The sequence below is a fragment of the Monodelphis domestica genome, chromosome 3 (assembly GCF_027887165.1).
Source record: "Monodelphis domestica isolate mMonDom1 chromosome 3, mMonDom1.pri, whole genome shotgun sequence".
Taxonomy (NCBI): domain Eukaryota; kingdom Metazoa; phylum Chordata; class Mammalia; order Didelphimorphia; family Didelphidae; genus Monodelphis; species Monodelphis domestica.
In genome coordinates, this window is record NC_077229.1 from 291,790,120 (window position 1) to 291,812,603 (window position 22,484).

Consider the following 22,484-nt stretch of genomic DNA (forward strand, 5'->3'; position numbering starts at 1 on the left):
AAGTTGAGGAGCTGGAGAGAAAATATAGCAATGGCAATAAAACATAAAAATAAAATTTTAAATGTACTACCATGCTTACCTTAACAATTCTGTTCCAGAGGTGCTGCATAACATACATTGATAAAGGATTTGTATCTACAGCATTATACTGTGGGGGAAACGTGGAAAAAAAACTCAAAATTAGTACCACATAAATGTGAAATGACAAATATTTTAATATTTGTATTCAATTCATCAAAATTTAACTTCCTACTATGTGCTTAGTATAGGCGATAATTTAAAAAAATGAAATAGTCTATGCCCTCAAAAAGGAGGGGATACACCACCTGGGATAGTAGATGAATACAAAGTGATTTCATGAGGAGAAGAACTAACAACTGGAAAGATTAAGGAAAGAGCTACTTTAATATATTTATTCTTTTAGAATAAAAGTCACAGTTATACAGATGAAAAACCATTTGCTTAATTATTTTGTAATGGCTTTAAAACATTTCATAAGAATTTACCATATAAGTAAAGAAGGTGGGAGAGAGTTGGATCAATTGATTTTCTCCCAGCCTGGTAGACAAAATCAAGGAATATTAAAAGAAGTGTAACATACATAGGTGCTAAGGTTTTAAATAAAATTAAAAGAAGTGTCTATACTTTCTTATCCCTTTAATGGGTATGAATATGTTCTTCAGCTAAACTTGATAGAATTAGAAGCAGCTAGTCTAATAAAGTCCCCAGTGGTCCTTTAAAAAGCAAGATTTACTCCTTAGCACTGAAGCAGAAGACAGCTCTGAGGAGTGTACCCTCTGAAAGAAGAGAAGAGAGTAAGAAATAGACAAAGAATCTAGCTCTTGTAGGGGAATTGATTTTGCCTTCCTCTTGGCCATCTGCCAGAAGACATCTGAGGGCAGGGAAATGGCAGAGGGAAAAAGGATGGGAGAATTTCTATTATGGAACTGTTCACCTGCCAGGAGTCATTATATCTAGTAGAGAACAGGCCTGGTCAGTCAATGGTCAAGACAAGAACTTAATCAGATGAGAGATGCTTCCAGTCACTGAGGAACCTTGAGCCTAGGGGGAGTGGCATGAGAACATTATGAGAAGAGAAAAATAATCCCTAAAATATTTCAAGTGTAATTATCTTGAACCACCTGGGTTCCCTAAAAATATGGACTTCTAAATTAGTGAATATACAGGTATGTCTACTGGCCTCACTGATGCTGTGTAAATCTGGAGAAGAAGGTGGCCCAGGTTGGGGGTTGGAGGAAATAATGTTTAGTTATTGTTTCTCTAGATTAGTTAGAAACTCAGTTACTCTTCTATCTGACCATAACCTCCTATCATTCCACTTTACTTTGTTCCCAACCTCTCCTAGGTTGCTATAAGAATCAAATGAGATAATAATTGTAGAAGTTCTTAATACAATGCCTGGTACATAGCAAACACCAGTGAATGTTTGCTTAATTCCTTCTTCCTTCTTTTTATTCCTCCCTAACTGATTCCCTATCTCACTCTCCAGAGAAATTATTTCCTTTTTTTAAAGTTTATTTAATTAATTAATTTAGAATATTTTTCCATGGTTACATGATTCATGTTCTTTCACTCTCCTCTTCCCACCTCCCTCCTGTAGCCAATGAGCAATTCCACTGGTTTTTACATGTGTCATTGATCAAAACCTATTTCCATATTACTAATATTTGCACTAGGGTGATCATTTAGAGTCTACATTGCCAATCATATCCCCATCTACCCATTTGATCAAGCAGTTGTTTTTCTTCTGTATTTATACTCCCACAGTCCTTTCTCTGGGTGTGGATAGCGTTCTTTCTCATAAGTCCCTCAGAATTGTCCTGGATCATTGCATTGCTGCTAGTAGAGAAGTTCATTACATTCGATTGTGCCACCATGTATCTGTGTCTCCACAGAAATTATTTCAAGGCTTCTCTTCCTTCCATCTTCCACTTTTCTCCTTCACCCCTCTCACAAATGAGCACCTTGCCTATTACTTTATAAAGTTGAAGCCATATGATATCAGTTATCTCTTCTCCCATTTTCTTCCTCTCAAAAACTCTTGACATAATCTTCTAATCTTGTTCCTCCCGTCTCTAACAAAAAGATAGTCCTTCTTGCTGAAGCCAACTCCTCTGCATGTGCACTTGATTCCTAATCCCTACCATCAGATTACAATCTCAATCATCCTCTCTTTTGAATCTTCAATCATCCCTACCTGTTGGTTCTTTCCCTGCTGCCTTCAAACATGCCCAAGTCATTCCATCTTTAAAAAAAAAAATCACTAAACCTTATCATTCCTAGATTCTTTCATCCTTAATCTATTCTTTCTTTCATAGCTAAACTCCTGGAAAACCAGACATCACCACTGCCTACTGAATGTCCCAAAGACTTCTCAAAATCACACATCTGAAACAACTCATTATCTTTCCTAAAAAATATTCCCCTTTTCCAAACTCCCCTATATGTGTCAAAAGTAACACCATCCTCCCAATCCCTTATATTTATAATGTTGGCATGATTCCTGACTCCATTTTTTTTCTCCCTACTTATCCACGTTAGCTCAGGCCTTTATCACTGCTTATCTAAGTTGTTGTAATAGTCTTCTAGTTGGTCTCCAAGCTTCAAGTCTCTTGAGTGCTTTGCCTTAAATTCAAATCTGAACTTATTCCTTTTCTCAAGGAACTCTATTGACTCCCTATTGCCTCTAAGATAAAAATCAACTCCTCTGTTTACTATTTCAACCTCTTCACAAGTTGGCCACAACCTAGCTTTCTAGCCTTAATAGATATTATTTCCTCTCCTATATGCAGTGATTTAGCCCAACTGGCCTTCTCTTCATTCCTCACACACAACATTCCATCTCCTATCTTTCTGTTTTGCTACCATGCCTGGAGTAAATTCCCTTCTCACTTTCAACTTATAACATCCCTCTCTTCAAGATACAACTCAAGCACCACTTTCCACATGAGGTTCCCATGATCCCCCATCTGCTAGGCTCCTTCCTTCCCAAATTACCTTGTATTTAACCATTTTGTACTTATTTGCATTACTTTTGCACATACTTATATATGTATTTGTCTCCATCATTAGAAGTTCCTAGAGAATAATGATTGGTTCATTCCTTGTATTTGCATCTCCAGTTTCTAGCACAATATTTAGCATACAGTAGGTACTTAATAAATGCCTATGGACCACTTCCAGAGTTGGTGTCTGAATATAGATTTAAGTATACTATTATTCACTTTATTTTCTTCTTGAATTGTTTACATTTATATTCTTTTACTACATGACTAATATGAAAAAATTTTCATGAAGAAAAAATTTTCTTCATGATTGTACATGTATGACATAAAATTGCTTACCATCTTGGAGGGGCAAAGGGAGAAGGGAAGGAGAGAATTTAGAAATCAAAATTTTAGGAAATAAATGCAAAAAAACTACTTTTTACATGTAATTGGAGAAAAAGTAAAGTATTATTAAAATATTTTTCCTCATAACATGGATAAAAAATAAATGCCTGTTGATTGATAACATTTCAGTATTTTTTCTTTGAACTATCATATGTCAGACTACTACAGGTAAACATGTCAATGAAGACTCATGTGAATCTTAAAACTACTCAGACTCTACTTTAGAAGATTTGGTTAAGCTATTACCCATTTTTAACAATGGAGGTACTTGATCAGGAATGTATTGAGAACTTTTAAAATTACTCCACCCTACTCAGACAATGCCTTAGGGGAAGATAAAGTTGGAAACTCCTGATTGAACAATGAAAAGTCCTTAACTCACACCTTATAGTAAAGCCAAAACCTTAAGCTATGTGGTCTATTTTTAGATCTAATACAAAAGGGTGCTAAGTACCTATACAGGTTAAATTAGTATCTAAAAGGTCAAGCAACTTACAAAAGGCAAGCTTAACAAGAGGTGTGAACTACTCAGAGGATTTAATCTAACCAGAGAAGGTGAGAACAAAAGAAGATGAGAACTAAGAATGTGCAGTCCTGGGAAAAAGCATTTACTGTGATTGGTAGACGTGAAAATTTAGGGGAGGTGATATAAGAGAAAATTTCTTTTAAAGAAGACAGTTCAGGTAATTGAGTTTGGTTTGGAAGTCAGTTTAGAAATGAGCTGGAGTTTGGTAGTTGGAGTTCAGAGTTGAAGTGAGGGAGATTTTGAATGGAGTTCACAATTTAATTCAGTGTGGAGTTAGACTGAACTCAGTTCAGGAGATTCAGTGGAAGACTGGAGCTCGCTTGGAGACAATCTTGTGGTGAGTGATAAAGATTGACTTGCTCTCCCTTAGGCTCAGGCCTAGACCATTTTGGCGTAGGCCCTTTTCTACTGTTTGGCTATTCTTTCCCTCTCTCTCTCTCTCTCTCTCTCTCTCTCTCTCTCTCTCTCTCTCTCTCTCTCTCTCTCTCTCTCCCTCTCCTTCCCTTAAGTCTTTCATTTATATTAACTAAAAATCTCCATAAATCCCAGCTGACTTGGGTATGTTCATATTTGGGAATTTCCTATGGCGATCACTTATTTTTTATTTTAAGTCAAAACACTAAAATTTATCCTTTATAGTTTGGCCAAAATCTTTACAGTTTTTGGCATTTACAGTTTTTAACATTTCACACTCATCAGCAACAATTTTAGTAGTGCAGTTCCACATACTACCTCAAACCTAGAATAACCATTCCCCAGGAAGACCCAACTTGGAAGTGTAAATTGGAGGAGTAGCTTCTAGAAGGGGCACTACATGAGTTATAAGGATTAATATTCATTGTCTTATCAAGGTTTTAAAATCATTTATAAGATCTTACCTCCACCATTCTCTTCATGTATTAATGATGGCATATCATATCATACTCTTAAAGTATTTAGGTACCAGAAGATTGTGATGGCAGAAAGAAAAATAAAGGTGAATATCAGGCAGTTGATGATCACTAGATAAACTATATTTTCCCAACCCAGACTGTTCTGCCCCTCATTAGGCAGCCTGGTGGCCCAAGACTTCTGTGACTTTAACCCTAAGGAAGCTCAAAATTCTCCAACTCAAGCCTCTCCCAGGATTACAGATCAATGCCACCACACCTGGCTTAGTTGGGATTTTAAATAATAGCCTGAAAATCCTTTGCAAACCCTAATCTTTGTGGCTAATTTCTTAGTAACTGATTTGCATTTTAAATAAATGTGTCCCTTTCTGAGGAATGTCAGGAATTTGAATATTCTCCTTCTAAAAAATTCCTCATTTTTACCTCAATTAGTTTTTCTTCCCAGAGGAATCAAATTAGTCTCCCTTTTTATACCAAGCTATACCTCAAAAGTAAACTTTTCAATCTCAACTAGCATTTACTATGTGCTTATTGTGTGCCAAGTACTGAATTAGATATTAGCCATAAACACTATAAAAACACACATATACCTGTTCTGTGTTCTTTTGAGACCAGACCTTCTCAACTATCTTTGTATGTCAAGATTTCCTCTGGAAATCTAGTCAAGCCTATTTCTCACAATAATGTTTTCATATGCATAAAAAATCCAGGGAATTATCAATGAAACGAAGAGTGGTAGTTTCCTGGCTTCCTCACCCTATCCCATGGTTTTGCTTTTCACAGTTTCTGTTTCTCTGGGTCATTCCAGGGGAAGGAGGAGACAGGAAGTGGAGCTGCCCCTGGATGACAGAGGAGACTGGCTGCTTCCTGTTCATAAGCCTGAGGCTTGTCCCTGCCCTCAGGAGCTGTCTGCCAGGGGCAGTCCCTGTGCAAGTGAGTTCTTCTGCTTTCACTTAAAAGAAACATAAAATGTGTATGGTCATGTGGACATTTGTTGTTAGACAACTAGTGTGTGATGGAAAGTACACACATACATACATACATACATACATACACACACACACATATATATAGGTACACACATCCCATAATTTTTAAACCAAGCATTAATTTTTTAAACAAAGAATTAATTTTCTAATGTGTCAGGCACTATATTAAATGCTTTACAAATATCATCTCCTTTGATCCTAATAACAATCCTAAGAGTTAGATGCTATTATTATTCTCATTTTATAGTTGGGGAAACTGAAGCAGTTGTTGTTCAGTTGTGTCCAACTCTTCATGACTCCATTTGAGGTTTGCTTGGCAAAGATCCTGGAGTGGTTTGCCATTTCCTTCTCCAGCTCATTTTACAGATAAGGAAACTGAGGCAAACCAGGTTACGTGACTAGACTGGGGGGGGAGGTGTCACATAGCTAGTAAATGTCAGGCAGGATCTGAACTTGAGTCAGAGCCAAAGAAAAGCCAATCCAGGATGGATTGATGCACTTCTAGGCCAATACAAAGGTCTTGAACCTAGTGTGAAGACTCGAGGTTACTATGTTTAACATGTGTTCAGACATAGGCTTTCCTTGTATCCACACTCACTCTGAAGATACTCACAGACAGGTATCCCCAAAACCTTGGCTCCTATAATCTGGTCCCCTTTTCTGCATTTCATAGTGTGGTACCTTTCTGTAGTCCTGGCTACTGACTGGGTAAATGCATCATTGCTTAGATCATTTTAATCGGGCCCTGATTCAAGGACCTATTATAGATTTATTTTTCTTTTACTTGGAATTTTTACACATAAGACTTTGATAGTCTATATTTTCATCCAGAAATTTTTTCTTTTTTATTTGGATTTTTCTGATATCTTTTTAATTTCTCTTGCCAATTGATTCATATACCTCATACCTCAGCCAAGCATCCTTAAGTGATTCTGTATTTGTCAATCACCCTCTTAATGGGGGAATGTAAAAAAATATCATTATTTAAATTGCAAAGTTTAAATTCCTTTTGAGAAGAATTTTAGGTAAAGAAGATGCTACCTCTCTGAATCCAGAACTGAACTGTTGGAGAAGCCACCATGAAGATGCCTCCAGACCACAAGTTGCACAAAATTGAACTTTGGGTGTGGTTGATTGAACATTTATTTGTATCTGTACTTTCATGCCAAAGGGGACTGCCCCCTAACGGGCTTTTTGTCAATGCATTCAGCAATTATTGGGTTTGTTTGTTTTTTTCTCTTATCATCAAATTATTGTAATCTTTAAATTGATTATGTTTTCATGATCCTTTGGGAAAAAAATTAATTTTTTTTTACAAATGATCAAACGAAGGAATGTAAAAAATAGACTCGAATATAGGACTACAATCCCCACAAGCCTTTGCTCCACTTCCCCAAAATGCTTTATAATCTCACGGGAATTCTGAGGTGGGCCGAGATCGAGGAAGGATTTAAGCTGGTGACAAAGGTTTTTGTGTCTCTCTTTTGGACTTCCATTTTTGGAGCAGAGGCGTCTCTTCCGTGATACGAGGTTATTTTGTCTAGGCCTCTGGCCTAGGCACATGTTTCTTACTTGTATATTCTTTAATATTTAACCTTTAATAAACCTCTAAAAAATATAATACTCCTTGCAGAAACTAATTTCTACCTGCCTCAGTCTCCCCAATATTCCCTAATTTTAATCTTTACAGTTTAACGTTTTATTCACTGAGTCCCTTAGCTGCCATAACTGTAGCAGACAGCAGTTAAATTATTCGGCAGGATCACATAGCTAAAAAGTATCTAAGGCCACGTTTTCCAGACTCCAGGCCCAGGACTCTATTCATGTTGCCACCTAATTCAGCATACTTTTTTTCTCTCCATAACATAACTGTCTACAGACAAAGTCATAAAGGTAGAACAAAGAAATGGTCTTGGTTATTTTTACAGTCCTTGCCAAGTCTGTAGAGCACACAAAAACAAACTGATTGGTTCAGTTTTTTCTTTGAAGAAGGATTTCCTCAGTTCAGTATCTTTCCAGCATAACTGGGGACCCTGACTTAAAAATCACCATAAACTTCATTCCCACATGAGATGAACTACTAATGGCTATTCATTTTTCCAACACAAAAGAAACAAATCAAAAATCTTATCTGGACATTCTTTTGCAGCTTGACTCAGAGTTAAGTGAGATAGGCAATATTTAAAAATTATTAAAAATGCTTAAATTCTTTATAGTGCAGAGGTGGCATTAGTCTGGCAACTCAGTACCAGTTATGCTTTTTAATTAACTTTTTTAATAAAGCATATTTTTTCTCCTGCCCACTTCCTTCAATTGCAAAAAGAAAAAGGAAAAACAAAATACTTGAAATAAATATGGATAGTCAAGCAAAAAAAATTCCCATATTGGTCATGTCCAAAAATATATATCTCACTCTGAATATTTGGCCATAACCTTTAGTGATCTCTGAGCTCCATCTAACATTTCTGCCTGAAAAAACCATGTTTCATTTTTGGGCTTCCCTCTGAAAAGGTGGATAGAATTCTTTATTATTTTCCTCCAGAATTGTGGTTGATCACTGTCTTGATTGGAAATCTTAACTTTCAAAGTTATTCGTTTTTACAATGTTGACATTTTATAAATTGTTTTCCTAGTTTTGCTCACTTCATTCTGAATCAGTTAATACAAGCCTTCCCATTTTTTTCTAAACCACTTCTTTTATCATTTCTTACCTTATATTCATATATCATAATTTGTTCAGTCATTCTGTATTTGATGGACAGACATATCTTCAATTTTCAGTTTGTTACCACTTCAAAAAGAGTTGCTATAAACATTTTATAGTCTCTTTTAAAATATTTTGGGTCTATTCCTTCTTTCTTTGATTTTATTGGGTGTATTGGCTTGGTCATGGTATTGTTGGGTCAAAGTGTATACAAAGTTTAGTAACTTTGGAGGCATAGTTCCAAAAAGCTTTCTAAAATTGCTATAATACCAGTTATAATTAAATGTGATTACTAAATTATGTCACATGAGGAAAAAATCAGTATTATACAAGAGATAATTAGAAAATTTTTTAAATATAATTTTATAAGAATTTTGGGTTTTTTCTTTTTTTACAAGTTAAAACTTTTATCTATGCCTTTTAAAAAATAATTAGAACCATTTCCTCAGGACCCCTATCCACATATACAATCCCATTACATTTACTAGTTACTCCTCCCTTTAACAAAGAAAAATTAGCCAACAAAGTGGCCATTTATGACGGGATATCTAACTTCTGCAACCCCAATCCCATACCTCTGTGGTGAAGTAAAGATTATATTTCCTCCTTTGTTTTTTCCTGGAACCAAGATTAGTCATAGTAGTAGTCATGTTGGTATGTAATATTAAGGATTCCTTTCATGGATGTGTCAAACCAAATGGTTGCTGGGTTCTGTTGCAACTCAAATTCTCTAATACTATGACTTGCCTCAGTTACATGGCAGACCTAGTACTTGAACCAGCTCTAAGGCCTGTGCCCTTCAGTCTGTTTTTTTCATGACTTTGTCTAGTGAAATACCATATTATGGAATAGCAGCCTGTGTTGGTTAAAGGGACCTTCAAAAGTATCTGGCCTACCTCTTATTTCATAGTTAAGAAAAGTAAGACCCAGAGAGATTTGTAGCATTTGACTAATAAACCTGATTAGAAGAAATGTACATTGTATCATCCTGGAGAATCATAGCCAAAAAGGTCATTTTTTTTTGTTAGAGGAAAAGAAAAATGAGAAGGACCTATTATCATTACCTAAATATAATACATTAGGAGGAATTAAAGAAGAGCAGATAAAAGCCTGTTAATTTTGTTCTGGTAAAAAGAAGTTCTCTTTATCTAAAAATCCAATGTTAGAACTGGAGCTAGTGAAGGATATGAATATGCATCATAATCATGCAGTTATATGGAACACATCAGAAACTTAAGTCAAATAACATAATAATTGGTCTTCTTTCTTTCTTTTCTTTTTCTTTCCTTTTTTTTTGCCTATATAACTGCAACCTTTTCAAAACTTGATATTTCCATTTTCCTGTGCCCCCACATTTTGTATGATTGTATTTATGTGGCTGTAACTCCTCCTTTCTCTTTTGAACCTGCAACCAGGCTGAAGTCAGGCAGTTCTTTTGCTTTAGTTATTATTAATAAAACTTTATAAAATACAATACTTAGTTATTGATTATTAATTTTAAAACCCACACTGACCCCTACCAGTGTTTTGCCTTGGAACCAAAACACACTATTAATTCTAAGATGGAAGGTAAGGGTTTAAAAAGAAATCAGGCTACCTTTATTTAGAGGCTACTGATGGAATCGGGGTTTAGTATAGTCAAAACTACATTACCTGCTATAAAAAATACTTCAATAATTCCAGGATCTGTGATTAGAACCATGAAGTTACTAGATCACTGCCCTGCCAAAATTGAGCAAGTGGAATTCTAGTGTTGTGTGGTTGAAAATTCATCATCTTATGGCTAACCATGCATGAATATCAACCACTGAACAAGTAATTAGTAATCACTGACTATCAAGCATAATGTACTACTGGAGATAGAAAGAAAGGCAAGAAACAGTCTCTGCCTTTGAAAAGTTTATCTTTTAATGGAGGAAATAACATGCAAACAATGATGTACATAAAAAGCACATATGATATGTTAGATAATCCTAAAGGGAAAATGCTTCAGAGAGGGAGAATGGAGAGAGCCTATTTTCATCTTCTTTTAAGATTTTCAAAGTACTTTACATACATACATCATCTCATTTGATTCTCTAAACAACTCTGTGCATATAATTCTTAATTCCCACTTTACAGATAAGGACACTGAGGGCTGGAGATATGAAATAATTTGCCCAAAGTCATGCTAGTCATTGAAAGCTCTTGAACTCAAACCTAGGTCTTCTGGCTCCCATTCAGTACTGCATGTAGGGTCTGGATTAAATGGATCCTAAATGTGAGATTGCTTTTTTTGTTCTTATGTTTAAATACAGGTGTGTTTCATATTCTGAGAATTTATTTCAACTCCCTTAAAACAAGATAATGAAGTAGAATTAACAAAGAACCCAATATACAGAGTAAAGGTAAAAAGTTGGAATAGAATCTACTGTGCCTCAGCTAATGGTACAAAAGGAAGGGTAACAATTATGATCTCAGAGAAAGCAAAAGTAAAAATGTATCTAATTAAAAGAAATAAGGAAGGAATTTACATCTTGATAAAAGGTATAAACAATGAAGTAATATCAATACTAAACATTTATGCACCAAATGGCATAGCATCAAAATTCCTGAGAGTCTACATAAACACAATCTATTCTTTTATCCTCAGCCTTGATTCTCCATTGATGGAATAGTACTTAATCAATACTTGTTGATTTACTGATTGATCCATATTGAAGATGGACTTTATCATCTTTCGTAATGGTAGCAGGTAGTGAGCTAACTTTAAAATAGGACTATATCTATATTTCAAAACACAGAAGTGACAGCATGGCATACTGAATAGAGACCTAGTGTGGACTCTAGAAATCTTGAGTTCAAGTCCTTCCCCTGATCAATCAATCAATCAATCAATATTGATTAAACAGTACATGCCAGGCACTGTGCTAGGTGGTGAGGATACAAAAGGAGGCAAAAGACAACCTCGACCCTCAAGGCACATACAATCTAATGGCAGAGACAACATGCAAACAAAATATACATAGCAAGCTATAATCAGGATAACTAGGAAATAATTAACAGAAGACAACTCTTAAAGAGTGTTTGGAAAATGCTTCCTCTAAAAGATACATACTGGTTATGTAACCTAGGGCAAGTCCTTTACCCACCTGCAATTTGGGGCAACTCTAAAAATATAAATAGCTGAAAAAGTGCCCACCTGCATTAGAAGAGCAAGTTCCTCATTGGGGACAACCAACAACAATGAGATCACATGTTGCTATCCCTATTCACCCTGAACTGAATCATGCCTTTCTCTCCTTAATATTCATGTGGAATGGTCCACCATTCCTTAGCTATCTGACTCACCATGAATTAGCATAGCTGTGAGGAGGCCAGGAATATACAGTGATTTTTATTTAAAAGGCATTTCTTGATGGATGAACTAGAAATGGTCACCTAAATTTTTCCCCTGAAGATCCTGATACTTTGGTATGTACACAGGATAAATTTAACTACACAGGCAAGAAAACTATATGCTAAGCAAATCTTTTTGCCCCTCTTTCTTGAATAATCCATTTTTTTCCATTCTGTCACTGACTCCATGCTCTTTGGGTATATCTAACACAGAAAAAAAAATACCGAGGGGAGTTACTGTCAAAAAATAAACTGGATCTTCTTCAAGCAAACAAACCATAATTCAGATGGGGCCAACCAGTTTATCTGGCTAATTCATTTCAAATGATATAAGATGGGAACACTGTGTTCCCACTGGTGCTCCATCCACTGTATCACACAGCTGCAAATTGGCACATTTAAAATAAATAAGTTGTGTTCCAGTGGAACTGAGAAATGTGAGATTTTGGCATCTTGACTTAATTTTAAAAACACTATTAAGAAAAATTTGTATAATTTAAGAACTAATTAGAATATAATGTTTGGGTTACATTGCCAATACAGTCTTTATATTTCAAGTAATAGATTTTTCACGTTTCAATTATATATATTACAACAGATAACTAAATAGTGAAATAGCTCCAATTCAAATCACATGAACAGGGCAGCTAGATGGCACAATGGATGGAGGGCCAGGCCTGAAATTAGGAATATTCATCTTCCTAAATTCAAATTTGGCTTCAGACATTTATTACCTAAGTCACTTAGCCTATTGGCCTCAATTTCTCATCTATAAAATGAACTAGAGAAAGACATGGCAAACTATTCCACTATCTTTACTAAGAAAACCCCAAATGGAGACAGGAAGAGTTGTTCACAACTTCAATCAAACAAATGAAGAACAACAAATCACCCAAAACTCTACAAAGTTTACTAACCACTATCCTTCAGGACAACTCTGTAAAGTGGGTAGCATAGGTATTATTTGCCACATTTTACAGAACAGGAAACTAAGAATCAGGGAAGAAAATTCACTTGTCCAGGATCTATTACATAGTTAAGGATTGGAGCTAGGACTTTCACACAGATCTTATCATTCCCAGGCCAGTGTGTTTTCTACAGTATCATACCATTTGAGAGAGACAGAGACAGAGAGAGAGACAGAGAGACACAGAGAGAGAGACAGAGACAGAGAGAGAGAGAGAGAGAAATTTCGAACAGTAGCAACCCAAAATATAACTTCAATTTTCTTTTAGAATGTATTTTGCATTTATAGAATTTTTGTAAACCCTTTCTTCCATTTATACTCAATACTATGTATTAGTTCCAAGAAAAAAAGAGCAGTACTGGCTAGGCAATGGGTATTAAGTGACTTGCCCAGGGTCACAGCTAGGAAGTGTCCAGGACCTCCCATCTCTAAGCCTGGTTCTCAATCCACTAAGCCATCTAGCTTCCCATGACATTTATAGTTAAATACATGCAATACTATTGGAATCCCCTTGAAACAAAATAATGATGGTGCTCTGTGCAGATGACTCAGTAGGAGTTTGAAGATAATAAAATTTCTCCAGGGCGACTTGTCCCAACAACCTACACTGAATCACTCTCATCTTTCAAACAGATACATATCACCAGCTTTGGCAGCAACAGTCTTCTCAAACATTCCCAGAGAAGAAATCATGGCTACAGTACTTCACTAGTAATAAGCTTTTGGTAACTGGAAGTAATTGTAACCTTGAAAAAAATGACTGTCTAATTGTGTAGTTTGTGATAGCCAACAAAACACAACTATGTCTCATATACTAGAAAGTGCAGGGGCAGCCAAATGGTTCATTTTACTTGCACCCAACTCTTCATGGCCCTATTTGGGTTTTCTTGGAAAAGAGGCTAGTGATTTTCCATTTCCTTTTAAAGCTCATTTTATAGATGAGGAACTGAGGCAAACTGGGTTAAGTGCCTTGCCCAGGGTCACACAGCTAGCTAGTGTGAGGCCAGATTTGAACTCAGGTCTTCCTGACTCCAAGTCTAGCACTCTACCCACTGCAACATCTTAGAAGACTATGGTATGAGGGCTTGCAAGGCTCTTTTCATGCTATTTTCCTCCTTTAATGTCCACCTGTCAGTCAGCTCTCATCTATAACCTGAAGCAGCTGTAGCACACACAGCTGCCAAACCTAGAAAACTGTCTAGACAGATGGACTAAACCAGGCTGAGGGTGACCAATAAGCCTACAACCCATCAGTGTAAAGGGAGTATTTATGCAAGACATGTGAAGTCTTCCCCCACTGGAAGAGATGGATGAGAACAATTTGTTCCATCTGCCATGAAGGTGGTGGACAAGCAGGTGCTTAGGGCTTGGTCGGACATCAAAGAAATTAAATCATCCTTACCATCCCAAGCCATCATCCGTTGTCTTGACTTGTCTTGCCATTGGACTTTGATGACTCTAAGAGGAGATCATGAGGCTGATATCCCTGGGCAGATGTGCCTTATTTAAACCCACTTCATACACAAGTCAAGACATTGCCCTGTGATGGCCTTGGTCCTCTTCAAAAATGAAGGATGAACAACCGCAAAACAGAGTATAGTAGCTACAATCTCTCTCTCGAGCTGAGTATTACCCTTTAATCATAGCTACCAAAACTAGCTAAAGAAAGTTAGGCAGTAAATCTCTAGGATATGTTTCAGTCAATAAATCAAATCAGAAAATATTTTTGAGTGCCTACTTTTTTAATATACTTTAGGCGTTATTGATGCATATTGTTTATACATTATGAACATTTACAAATAACTCCTGCTTCCTGAGATCTCTTTCTAACAAAGTAAAATAGGTAAAAATGAAAATAACAACGATTTCAACTGAAAGTTTGGTGAAGGTACAGATCAAAAGACAAGCATGGAGATATGTCAAAAGACTAGAGTAGAGGTAAAAGCCACAAGACAAAGGTAGAGATTCAAGTCCCAGAAATAGAAATGTGAACCAAATGACTTCTTGTTGTTCAATATTTCAGTCATATTCAATTATTCATGGTGCCATTTAAGGTTTTCTTGGCAAAGACATTTTTTTGCCATTTCCTTCTCCAACTCATTTTACAGATGAGGAAACTCGGACAAACAGGATTAAGTGACTTGGCCAGAGTCACACAGTAAGGGTCTGAGGCCCGATTTGACCTTGGGAAGATGGACCTTCCTGACTCCAGGCCTAGCTGTGTCCACTGTTTTTATAATAAAAATTATTCTATTTCTAGTCACTGCACTCTGATTCAGTTGATACATTTTTTTGAAAACACCTACTTCCTAATTTCTTATAGTATGATACTATTCCATCACATTTATATACTACATATTTAGTATTTGCATATACTATTCCATCACATTGATGTACTACAAATTACTTAGCCATTTCTCAATTGATGAACATACTCTTAGTTTCCAATTTTTTACTACCACAAAATGATATATAAATATTTTGGGATGTCTGGGCCTAGCAGTGGTATAGCTGGGTCAAAAGGTATGCACCACTGAGTAATTGTTGTGTATCATTCCAAATTGTATATATTCACAGGTCCACCAACAGGGCATCAATGTGCTTTTTCTCATATCCTCTCTAACATTTATCATTTTCTCTCTTATCTTTTCCACTCTAAGAGGGATGAAGTAGAATCTCAGAACTACTTTAATTTGCATTCTTTAATTAGTAATGTTTGGGAGCATTTTTTTAAATAAAGTAATAGAGACCCCAAGTTTCTTCCCTTGAGAACTGTCCTTAGTATATTTCTCTATTAGAAAATGACTCTTTTTCTTATAAAGTTGAATCAGCAGTTTTAAAATCTTAGAAATGAGACCAGTATCTAATACATTTGTTATAAAGCTGTCTCCTAGCTGTTTTCCTTTTTTTAAAAAACTATTTTCCCAATAACAATTTTCCACATATATTTTCTGAAGTTATAAGATCCAAATTATCTTTTTTCCCTCCCTGGAGATGGTAAGCAATTTGATCTAGGTTACATATGTATTACTATGAAAAACATAATTCCTTATTATTCACTGTTGTAAGAGGATACTTCTATAAAACCAAAACCTCCAAATTAAAACACAAATAAAATAAAGTGAAAAACAGTTTGCTTTGATCTTCATTCCAATTCTAACAGTTCTTCCTCTGAAGGTGAATAGTATTTTTTGTCATGAATCCTTCAGAACTGTCCTGGACAGTTATTGTTGAGTAGCTAAGTTTTTCACAGATGATCATTATACAATATTGCTCTTATTGTGTACAATATTCTCCTGGCTCTGCTTATTTCACTCTGCATCAATTCATGTAGATCTTTTCAGATTTTCTGAAATCATCCTGTTCATTATTTCTTATATAACAATAGTATTACATCACCCTCATATACCATAAATTGTTCTCCAATTTATGGATATCCTCTTTGTTTCTCATTCTTTGCCACCACAAAAAGAGCTGCTATAAATATTTTTATACAAGTGGGTCCTTTCCCCCTTTTTAAAAACTTATTTGGGATGCAAACCTAGTGGTATTCTTACTGGATCAAAAGGTATGCGTAGTTTTATAGTCCTTTGGGAATACAGTGATCCTTCACCTATCATGGGAGTTTTGTTCCAGAGACCCCCATCATAGGTAAAAATCTGCAAAGAAATGTGTTATACTTATTTTATTATTTCTATATATATTAAGGCTTTACAAACCCTTCCCACTCTGTATAAAACTTTTCCACCTGCTTATTAACCTTTCCCACACTCTTATAAACACTGAGCCAATCAGCACCCAGGATACAAAACACAGAGCTCTGGTTGGTCGCCTTTCAGCCAATAGTATGCCATGTATAAGCTCAATTTGGCAAATGTAGTAGCTTACTGCATTTCCATTGTGGACAGTAAGGTATTCATCCTTAAAATCCTGCAGTATAACAAAAACTCTGTGATACAAAATTAGATTTTTTTTTTAAACCCACCATACAGTGAAGCCATGATTAATGAACCACGTTATAGTGAGGGACGACTGTACTTCCAAATTACCCTCCAGAATGGATCCACCAGCTATGCATTGGTCTCCCAATTTTGCCACATTTCCTCCAACATATATCAATTTCTTTTTAATAGTTTTCCTTTTATCTTAGCTTAATTAGAATTGTTTTTACAAAACCTTTAAAAATTTGTGTAATTAAAATTATATAAATCTTTGTAATGTGTTATTTTACTTAGTTTTTAATATTTTAATTAAAAAATACTGAATCTACGATTTATTAGGGATATATTGATCTATACTTTCCTTTTTCTCATTTGGTTCTCCCCAGTTTGTGTATCAAGTCCAAATTTGTGTCATTAAACCAATCTGGTAGAATACATTCTTTTGGTACTTTTGCAAATAATTAATGGAATATTATAATTGATTGTTCTTTGAATGTTTTATGGAATTTATTTGTGAAACCCTCCAGTCATGGAGTTTTTCCCCTTTAGAAGTTCATTTGTGGCTTATTCAATTTCTTCTTCTTAAATCATTATTTAGATTCTATATTTCTTGTTTTGTCATTTAGGGTTTTTTATATCTGTATAAGTATTCATTATTTTGTTTTAATTGTTAGTTTTTTGGCATATAGCTAGGCAAAATAGTTCTAATGATATTTTTTATTTCTTCATCCTTATTTGGAAGAGGAGGCAGCTATATGACAGCTTTTTCTTATGTGAATGACTGTCATGTACAAGAGGGATTATTCTACTGGTTCTTGTTCTCATGGATCAGAACTCAGAACAATCATTGGAAATGGCAGAAAGAAAAATTGGGGGGGGCAGCTGGGTGGTTCAATGGTCTGAGAGCCAGACCTAGAGATGGGAGGTCCTAGATTCAAACCTGGCCTCAAACAATTCCTAGCTGTGTGACCCTGGGCAAGTCCCTTGACCCTCATTGCCTTACCCTTACCACTCTTCTTCCTTGGAGTCAATACATAATGTTGATTCTAAGACAGAAGGTAAGTATTAAAAAAAAAAAAGGAAGGAAGATTTTTGTATCAATAAAAGGTATAATCCTGACAATCAGAGCTATCTGAAAACTAGAATAGGCTTCCTTAAAAGATAATGTGCTCACACTCACTGGAGGAAAGTTGATCTTTAGAACAGGAAGGCAGAAACTATTGCCAATAACTTAGCAAAAGTATCATCAGCCTTTTTCCTACTCTGGCTTTCTGTAAGTCACATATAAAGCAAAGAGAGCTTGAATCTCTGGGACAGTCACAGAATACTTCTGTGTCTCAGAAATGTCTTTGTTACCAGAATATAGAACAAGAGGACTAGATGAGATGTCTGTTGCAGAGCAGTGCAGCTTTGGGGATTCTGGATACATGGGTTGCTTTCCCTGTAAGTCTGTATTTGTGTTTATGTCCCTGGGGAAAGTCTTGTGCATTCAGCTGTCCCACTAAGGGTTTTTACATCTTAGGCACATAGTACATCAAAGGACTAGATAATGATGACTGTAGTATAAGATGAGCATTGAACTCTGTGCACAGGCAACACTTCTCAAGCCATTGCCTAATTTGTTCATGCCTCTGTCAGAGGTAAGTAGTACCTGAGCAATTTATGGGGTCCCAAGACATCGATGAAGTCACATTGCATTGACTCCAATTCCTTTTCTAATAGGGTTCCCAGACTGGCAGATTAGAAAATGCTAAAAACAAATATGCTGTAGATTCCAGCAAGATGCTGAATAAAAGATGGAAAGGTATAGTCTGGCTGATAGTACAATTAGATGCTCAATAACTGTTTCAACAAACTTATCCAGAGTGTCAATTAAGGAAGTGATGTCCTAACCATATCAACAAAATATTGGACCCTAGTGATACCCCACCAGCAACAATGGACCTATCAGAAAGTAATGATATATTAAGAACAATTCAGTGCTATAGTACCAACATGGCACTGTCTATATTCTCACTGGACTGAATAATTTTTTCTAACATCAAAACCATTGCTAAGAAATGTAATTTATTGTAAGTGCTATACTAGCACTAACAAAATAGTGGAGTAAAATACCCACAACTAATATTTGCTTTGTATATAGCAATAATATCTGCCATCACCTCTCTTTCTCTTCCAATAATATGAATCTCCATACAAAATATAACATGGCTCAGAGGCATGTAGATGAAATAGTGGATCGAGTGTTAGACTTAGAGTCAAGAAGACTCATCTTTGTAAGTTTAAATCTAGCTTCATATACTTACTAAATGTGAGACCTTAGACAAGTCACTTAATCCTGCTTGCCTCTGTTTTCTCAGACACTTCCCAGCTGTGTGACCCTGGGCAAGTCACTTGACCCCCATTGCCTAGCCCTTACCACTCTTCTGCCTTGGAGCTAATACACAGTATTGACTCCAAGACGGAAGGTAAGGGTTAAAAAAAAAAAAGAATTGAAAGTCATGGGATGGCAAAATTGGGACATTAATGCATTGCTGGTGGAGTTGTGAATTGATCCAACCATTCTGGAGGGCAATTTGGAATTATGCCCAAAAGGTGCTAAAAGACTGTCTGCCCTTTGACCCAGCCATAGCACTGCTGGGTTTGTACCCCAAAGAGATAATAAGGAAAAAGACTTGTACAAGAATATTCATAGCTGCCCTCTTTGTGGTGGCAAAAAAAATGGAAAATGAGGGGATGCCCTTCAATTGGGGAATGGCTGGACAAATTGTGGTTTATGTTGGTGATGGAATACTATTGTGCTAAAAGGAATAATGAACTGGAGGAATTCCATGTGAACTGAACAACCTCCAGGAAATGATGCAGAGTGAAAGGAGCAGAACCAGGAGAACATTGTACACAGAGACTGATACACTGTGGTACAATTGAATGTAATGAACTTCTCTACTAGTAGCAATAAAATGATCCAGGACAATTCTGAGGGACATATAAGAAAGAACGCTATCCACACCCAGAGGGAAAACTGTGGGAAAAAGCAAAAAACAAAGAAGAAAAACAACTGCTTGATCACATGATTCAATGGGGCTATGACTGGGAAAATAGACTCTCAAAGATCACCCTTGTGCAAATATTAATAATATGGAAATGGGCCTTGATCAGTGAAAAAAAAAGAATTTAAAGTCATAATTAAAATGTAAATCTCAGTTCAAATACAGGGCTCTTTCTCCTATACTAAATGCATAAGGAGACACAGCAAATAAATAGGTGGGTTTAACATCTAGAAATCATTTTCCATTCGTAAAAGTGAAAAGTAGAGTGTACTCTAGTTTAACATCTCATTTTAGTTATTCTTATATTGCATACAATTTGACTCCATAGAGCCATCATTATTCTTATAATCATTACTATCATTTATTTATATGGCACTTGAAGATATGAAAAGCACTTTACAGCTACTATCTCATTTTATCCTAACAACTACCCTGGGAGTTAGGTGCTACTGTTTCCATTTAATGATGAGGAACCTGAAGAACACAGAGATCAAATGACTTGTCCAGGATCAAACGTGGTTCTTCTTAACTTCAGCCCCAATGCTCTATTCACTATACCATCTTGCTGCCTCTTATAGAGGCCTAAAATCTGAATAGGAAGTGTCTGTTATCATCTTCTCCAATTTCTTACTCCATGTAGGAATGAATACCTCCAGAGATCTGAGGTAATTCTGAGTTTACTGAAGCTCACCTCAATCTAGATAATTAGCCTATTAAATCCAAGCTCATTCTGACCTTCCTTGGCAATAAAGAGATGAGAAGACTTAAAAGAAACCCAATTGCTCTCTTAAAATATATGAAGACATCATACAACTACTATTTATTATTATCAATTCATAGGACTAGTTTAGTAAATTCACATGTGGCAAGGCAATTAAAAAGCTTCCAGAAATAACAGTTATACTGCTTCTCCTTGGAAAAGTACAAGAGATGCATATCTTCTGACTACAAGACAAATGTCCAGTTGTTCCTTAAGAGTGGTCAGCTGGGTCAGTGTAGATAGATGAAGACAAGAGATGAAGAGGAAATGAGTTAGAAGCTTGAAGAGGGACTCTGGAGAAAAAAGAAATAGGACAGGAGCTATTTTTAACCAAAGGTAGAAGTTGATCTGAGTCATGGTTTTTCATATGTACCCTAGTCCAATGGATCATAAAACTCATAGGCATTTCAAATAACTCCTGCTATTGTGCTGATGTTTTTGTGCTTTCTTGGGCTAATATTTTGTGGCCTGCTAATTAATAGTGTTCAATTCTGGTACCATATTTGAGGAGAGACTTTGATACACTGGAGTATAACTGGGAAAAGAATATGAAACTGGAAAGGTTCATCTGTACTTTTTGTCTATATTTATTTTTCCACTTCTAAATTCCTGGCATTTAGGATTACTAACTCACTACATGACTGAATCTAATTTCTCCAAGGTTACCATGGAAATCTCTCTCATATAATTATTTGTTTTTAATATTCTTTTCAATATTCATTTTCTGATATTTTTAGATATATATCTTCTCTCCCTCCTGCCTCTCCCCTCCTCCTCAAAAATGCATATAAGATGGTATATATTTGCTACATGATACATATTTCAATGATCATCACATTGTGAAAGAAGACACATTACTTTCACTAGAAAAAAATTCATGGGGGAAATAAAGTAAAAAATAGTATGTTTCATCACACTCCATCTGTTCCTTCTACAGCAGTTGATATCCTTTTTTTGTCATGATTGCTGGTCATTTCTGATGGCACAATAGTAATCCACTACAATCATATATCACAACTTGTTCAGTCATTCCCCAATCAAAGGAAATCCCCTCAGTTTCTTGTTCTTTGACACCACAAAAAGAGCTGCTATAAATATTCTTGAACAGGTAACTTCTTTTCCCCTGTCATTAATGTCTGGGATACAGACCTAGTAGTATATTGCTGGGTCAAAGGGTTTTTGTGGCCTTTGGGCTTCATTCCAAATTGCTCTCCAAAATGGTTATATCAGTTTACAGCTCTGCCAACAATGATTTTCCCCCTAATTTGTCCACATTTCCTCCAACTTTTATCATTTTCCTTTTTTTGTCATATTAGCCAGTTTTTTAGGTGTGAGGTGGTGCTTCAGAGTTGGTTTAATTTTAATTTTCTAATCAGTAGTGATTTGGAACATTTTTCAAATGACTAAAGAGAGTTTTCATTTCATTTTCTAAGAACTGCCTGTTCATACATATCCTTTGACAATCTCTCAATTGCAAAATGCTTTGTATTCTTACAAATTTGATTCCATTTTCAATCTTTATTTAAGAAATGAAGCCTTTGTCAGAGAGACTTGCTATAAAGACTATTTTTTCCAGTTTGTCTTTTAATTTTGCTTGCATTGCTTTTGTCTGTGAAGCAGTCACCCAGTTTCACAAGCTTACAGTCATCCTTAGCTCTTTCTTCTCCCTCACGCCCCATCTCCAATAACAAATGGTAATTCTTAAGAGATCAGATTGAGATACCATCAATGCTCCCATGCAAAATCCTTCAAAGGTACCCTATTGCATTCATACTAGAATTTAAGGCTCTCCAGAATCTGGCTCATGCATACCCTTGCAATCTTACTTATTTTTCCTTCACTCTGTTTCATTTAAACTGGCTTTCT

At 35.8% G+C, this 22,484-nt stretch overlaps 1 protein-coding gene across 1 annotated transcript in view; it reads right to left on the reverse strand.

Annotated features, from left to right (window-relative positions):
* Positions 1 to 22,484, reverse strand: part of LOC100618354 (ethanolaminephosphotransferase 1-like) — a 168,936-nt gene that overhangs the window by 90,373 nt on the left and 56,079 nt on the right. Inside the window, exon 4 of the mRNA XM_056821071.1 lies at positions 80 to 148. Within this exon, the coding sequence (XP_056677049.1) occupies positions 80 to 148 (69 nt within the window). The remainder of the gene's footprint in view (positions 1 to 79; positions 149 to 22,484) is intronic.